Raw genomic sequence first — 4,911 nt, 5'->3', positions numbered from 1 at the left:
GAAAAATTGACTATTTTTAAAGAAATAGTGACTGGCTTCAAAATAGTGACCAAGTCACTAAAAATTGACCTGCTACCAACCCTGCGCATGAATAGCTTACGCTTTTAGAAATTCATCTATACAGCTGAGTGAAAGTGACCCAATCTCTGACTTAGTGTCGTTTTCAGTGTAAACTTTTTTTTGTCTGTGCTTTTGTCATTATTTCTTTAGAATTTGTAGAAAAATTAAGTTTTAAATTTTAACAGTTTTTATTGCTTTTACATTCTTATTTCAGCGGCAGCGGTAAGCTTCGCGTTAAGGTGTCAACATGAACAAAAAAATCTTTTTTTTCTCAATAAAATAAACGCAGAGCTAATGATATTGAATACAGTAAACTCTCTACAAATCGATATTGAAGGGACCATCATCGAGATATAGAATAAAAAATCCCATACAAAATCGCTATCACAGTAGCCAGGAAATTAATTTTTACAATGATTCTATAGCTCGATATCGAATTAGTGGACATCGAGTTGTTGAGAGTTAACTGTAATTATCTTTATTATATGGGCAAGAGCTCATGGATGCTCAATATGAGCAAAACAAAAGTTATTCGCTTCCTTTCTAAATCCATTGACCATTTGAAGACAAGTAGGTAATTGTTGCTAACATAATTGTTTCAAATTAATTCTATTACATGGTTGAAATCACCTACTTTTTGTTGTTTGCTTGTTTCTTTTCGTGAATTCTCTTATGCTTGGCCAGCGTACTGTGGTCCCGAAACGTCTTGCTACATGTTTCACAGGCAAACGGTTTCTCACCGGTGTGGATTCTTCTGTGGGTAAGCATAACTGTCCTTTGACGGAATCGTTTCGAACAAAAATCACACTGGTACGCCTTCTCGTTGAAGTGGATTTTCATGTGCCTTCGCATACTGGTGTACTGAGCAAAATTTCGTCCACATTGGGAGCATTGGAACGGTTGTTCCTTTGTGTGGGTGTTTTCATGACCGGCCAATGCTACTGCGGTGGGGCACACCTTGCTACAGAAGCTACATTCGAAATTTCGCTCATGAGCTGCCATGTGAACTCGTAGCGCTTGCATATTTCCAAAGGTTTTTTCACAACGATCACATTGGTGTAATTCAAACTCATCCGGATGGACAAACTGACCATGACTTATAAGTTGTAGGTTGTTAGTCATGGTTGAATCACAAAAATCGCACTTGAAAAGGTTCGTTTTTCTAGACGGTTCGTGACCAGGTCCATGGATGTTTTTAGTATGACTTCTTAAATCTTTAATGGTCTGGAAACGTTCAGGGCATTCTGAACAAACCATTATTTTGAGTTTCTTAGCACACTCATGTGTAGTCAGTTCATCGTTAGTCTTGAAAACCAAATAACAATGCTTGCAGTGGTGTGGATACTCTGGGAAATGGAATGTATTGGTGTGCTGAATAAAAGAAATATCGTCCTCGAATATTTCACCACACACATTACACTGAAATTCAATAGTCACAATGCTGAATTCCTCATCTCCTGTAGCACCTATCGAAGCGGTTCTGTCATTGTCCACTTCTACTAAATCTTTCATATTAATCTCTTCATCATCAGTGGCAATGTCCGACATCCTTGTTTCCTCGTAGGTCATAACCCCTTCGCAACTTTGATCGGAAGTGTATATTACTACATCCTGATGATCACTGAATTCATCATCCTCCATTTTACCGCTTTGATGTTCTGCGAGATTCGAGGCCAAGTCAACGCCAAGCACCGATATTTCTGATTCGGAATAGTTCTCACATATGTCAACCATAACCGGATCATGTTCGGATTCATGCTCACTGTGAACCATTTCAATTTCTACTAACTTTCGATGATTGCTACATTCCTGCGATGCTTCTTCTTTAACTGCTGGTTGATCCTCACTCGAATCTTCATCAGTTAGCCGCTCTTCCACGATGTTCAAAGCACTGTTGTTACCTTTGGCGAAAACGCTAGTTTTGCAGTCGTCATTCAAATGCTTATCGGTGACGAGCTTGGCACAAACCTTCTTATCGTGATCTTCGATACTACTAAAATTATATTTTAGATATTAATAATAGAAAATAAAATACGACTGTCTTTTTTACCTAGCCAAAAACTGTTTAAACTTCTTGTCTGCTTCCAAGAAGAAGTCACGGATGCCATCAACAGTTTCAATTTTTCCCAAACAGCAATTGCAAACCGTCGACAATTTTTCGGTATCTGAAAACTGATGAAACCCTTTTAAAAATAAGTACCATTAGGGCAAGGCTAGATAGATTTACCTGAATTTGAAACAGTTCATAAATTTTGTCTCGTATCACGAATTCCTTGTGCTTACCGTAGAGCGAGTGAATGTTTTGTAAGGGTGCCTGTTCCAAACACAGGCGGCAGCAAACTTCAAACATTTTGATTGATGAAAAACCGCACAGTTCAAACCATGAGAGTATCAGTAAATTATTAGAAGAAAAGAAATCTAGAATCAAAATTTAATTATTGTCTTGTTTTTAACGACGACTGGGGATTTTTTAGAGCTTTTTGACGTTTAATCAGCACGCACACGGAAAATCGAAACAACTCATAATCGAGAGCTGGATAGTCAGAAAATAGTTCAACACCGTTTCCCTACACGGTAACCGCAAAATATCTAATAATGACTACAAAGTAAGCATTTTTGAGGGAAACTGGGACTACCCATTAAATGAGTAAAATTTTACCCATTTATGAGTAATTACAACTACAAAAACAAGTAGTAAGTATTCATTTTTGAGTAACAAATACTCATAAATGGGTAAGATTTTTACAACCAGGTCAATCCATCGGTTGTGTAATATCACATTGTACGATGTACATCGATTTTGCGAACAAAATTACATCCATTGATGTAATATTGTATCTGCTTTTTGCTATTACATCATTATTTTATACATCAGCTTGAATTACGTTGATCGATATCACATTTTTTTTTGCTGTGTAGTCTCCCTCGAAAATGCTTACTTTGTAGTCATTATTGGGTATTTTGCGGTTACCGTGTAAGCAATTACTAGTTACCTGAACACGGTAACCAGCGTAAACACATTAATGTGTAAAATTTCACACATTTCGTGAAAAAGGGGCCTACTCATAAAATGTGTAAATCCAGCAAACGTCAATAGAAGTGTATTTTTTACACGTTTTCCAAGAACGGTTTTTACAACAAAATGTGTAAAAAGTAATCATTTCTAGAAATATAATGGGTGCGCATGGTTTTTTATTAACTTCGGAATTTTCTTATTTGTGTCAATGATAAAATAAAGATTGCACGAATACAATAATATTTTATTAAAAAAAAGGTATGCCAAAAAAATCCGTAGCGGCGCCGGTGGTGTAGTGATAAGCGTGATTACCTCTTACCCCAGCAGGCCTGATTTCAATCCCAGTCGGCACCGATGGGATGTTCTGAGGCATAATATCTCTGATCACGCCGAGAATCACGCCTTCGGAAGGGAAGTAAAGCCATTGGTTCCCGGTTCATGAGTTGATGGATCGATAGGTAGGATCCAGGTGTGGAAGCTGCCTTCCTGGCGTCAGTAGCATTGGTGCTCAGCACGGAAAACAAATCAAGGAAAAAACAAAAATCAGTATGAAGCAAGCAGCGAGACACCGGACAGTGATTATTTTTTTTTCTAAAACTCAAATGTGAAAATATAAAAAAAATAATACCTCTAGCACAGACAAACAGACGTAACTCTTTGAAAAAGTTGTTCTTGAAAACATAGTATCTCAAAACATAGGACCTCAGTAACGACATCTATCAGGCTTCTCGCGGAAAACAAGCTTGCTCCCTAACTCGCGAACAATATTGCATGAAAGTTCTACAGAATGTATAGAAACGTCAAAGTGATCCGATGCCAGCGCAGCGGCGAGTAGTTCGCGAAACTGATAATATTCAAATCAACCGTTAAATGCGTGAACGAAGATACACAATGAAGAGTTACGTCTGTTTGTCTGTGCCTCTAGTATGTCCATCGTTGCACTGTCCAGCTTGGACCGTAGTTCCTTCATTTTCCTGTTGTACTGTCACTTAAATATATGCAAATTACTTGCGTAAACAAGACAGGATACAGCAAAGCTTGAAGTTTTGTTTTAAAGGGTGTCCACGATGAAATTGCCACACTATGAAATTGCTCTAACTTTTTAACCGTTGGGTAGAATTAAATGAAAATTTGGGTGGATTTAGTTCATAGTGCATTATTTACATCCTGCAAGTTTTAAAGTCCTGTGATCAAAACTCGCGGAAATGGAGTCGAAAGAACAGCTCGTGCGTGATAAAATCTTGCGCATTCATCACGAGAACAAGGATCTCTCGCATCGTTCCATCGCTAAAACGTTGGGAATCGCGAATTCCACGGTGTCGCGAGTGATTAAGCGGTTCGAGGAACGGTTGACCACCGATCGGAAGCCCAGAAGTGAAGGAAAAAGTATTCCGTACAACACCAAAAATCACAACCGCGTAGTTGGGGCCTTCAACCGAAATCCGAACGCCTCCGTTAGGGATGTGGCTAAGAAGCTGCACCTAAGCCGAAGTTTTGTCCAGAAGGCCAAAACTAAGGCTGGGCTTCGAACGTTCAAGGTACAAAAGGCCCCTAATCGCGACGAGAAGCAGAACAAGTCCGCCAAAACCCGTGCCAGGAAGTTGTACCTCAACATGCTGACGAAAGTTAAATGCTACATCATGGACGACGAAACATATGTGAAGGCCGACTTCAAACAGATCCCCGGCAACCTGTTTTTCACGGCCAAGGATAAGTTCAGCGTTCCGGAGCATGTCCGCACTCAGAAGATGTCCAAATTTGCGAAGAAATTCCTGGTTTGGCAAGCCATCTGCACGTGCGGGAAGCGAAGTGCACCTTTCGTGACCCAGGACACG

At 39.3% G+C, this 4,911-nt stretch overlaps 1 protein-coding gene across 2 annotated transcripts; it reads right to left on the bottom strand.

Moving 5' to 3' along the window:
* Window positions 1-281: 281 nt before the first annotated feature.
* LOC135713412 (zinc finger protein 3 homolog) lies at window positions 282-2,518 on the bottom strand. 2 transcript variants are annotated; one of them, XM_065236523.1, is made up of 3 exons: window positions 2,288-2,518; window positions 2,111-2,232; window positions 282-2,053 (listed from the first exon to the last, which is right to left on the bottom strand). In XM_065236523.1, the coding sequence occupies exons 1-3, from the start codon at window positions 2,408-2,410 to the stop codon at window positions 691-693; spliced, it is 1,608 nt and encodes a 535-aa protein (XP_065092595.1). In that variant the 5' UTR covers window positions 2,411-2,518; the 3' UTR covers window positions 282-690. The 2 variants fall into 2 exon arrangements, with proteins under 2 accessions (XP_065092595.1, XP_065092596.1); XM_065236524.1 differs by having other exon boundaries at window positions 282-2,050.
* Window positions 2,519-4,911: the final 2,393 nt, after the last annotated feature.

This window comes from Ochlerotatus camptorhynchus, unplaced genomic scaffold (genome assembly GCF_037179485.1).
Source record: "Ochlerotatus camptorhynchus isolate MF236.1 unplaced genomic scaffold, CSIRO-AGI_Acam_v1.1 ptg000554l, whole genome shotgun sequence".
Classification (NCBI taxonomy): Eukaryota; Metazoa; Arthropoda; class Insecta; order Diptera; family Culicidae; genus Ochlerotatus; species Ochlerotatus camptorhynchus.
The sequence above is the reverse complement of the archived record's forward strand: the minus strand, read 5'-3'. Positions and strand labels throughout refer to the sequence as shown.

Bases quoted from the DNA above. Each gene is read 5' to 3' on its own strand.
- LOC135713412 (XM_065236523.1), bottom strand. From the start codon at position 2,410: ATGTTTGAAGTTTGCTGCCGCCTGTGTTTGGAACAGGCACCCTTACAA. The intron at 2,233-2,287 runs GTAAATCTATCT...GGGTTTCATCAG, and splicing joins ATGAACTGTTTCAAATTCAG to TTTTCAGATACCGAAAAATT. The intron at 2,054-2,110 runs GTAAAAAAGACA...ATATAATTTTAG, and splicing joins TTTAAACAGTTTTTGGCTAG to TAGTATCGAAGATCACGATA.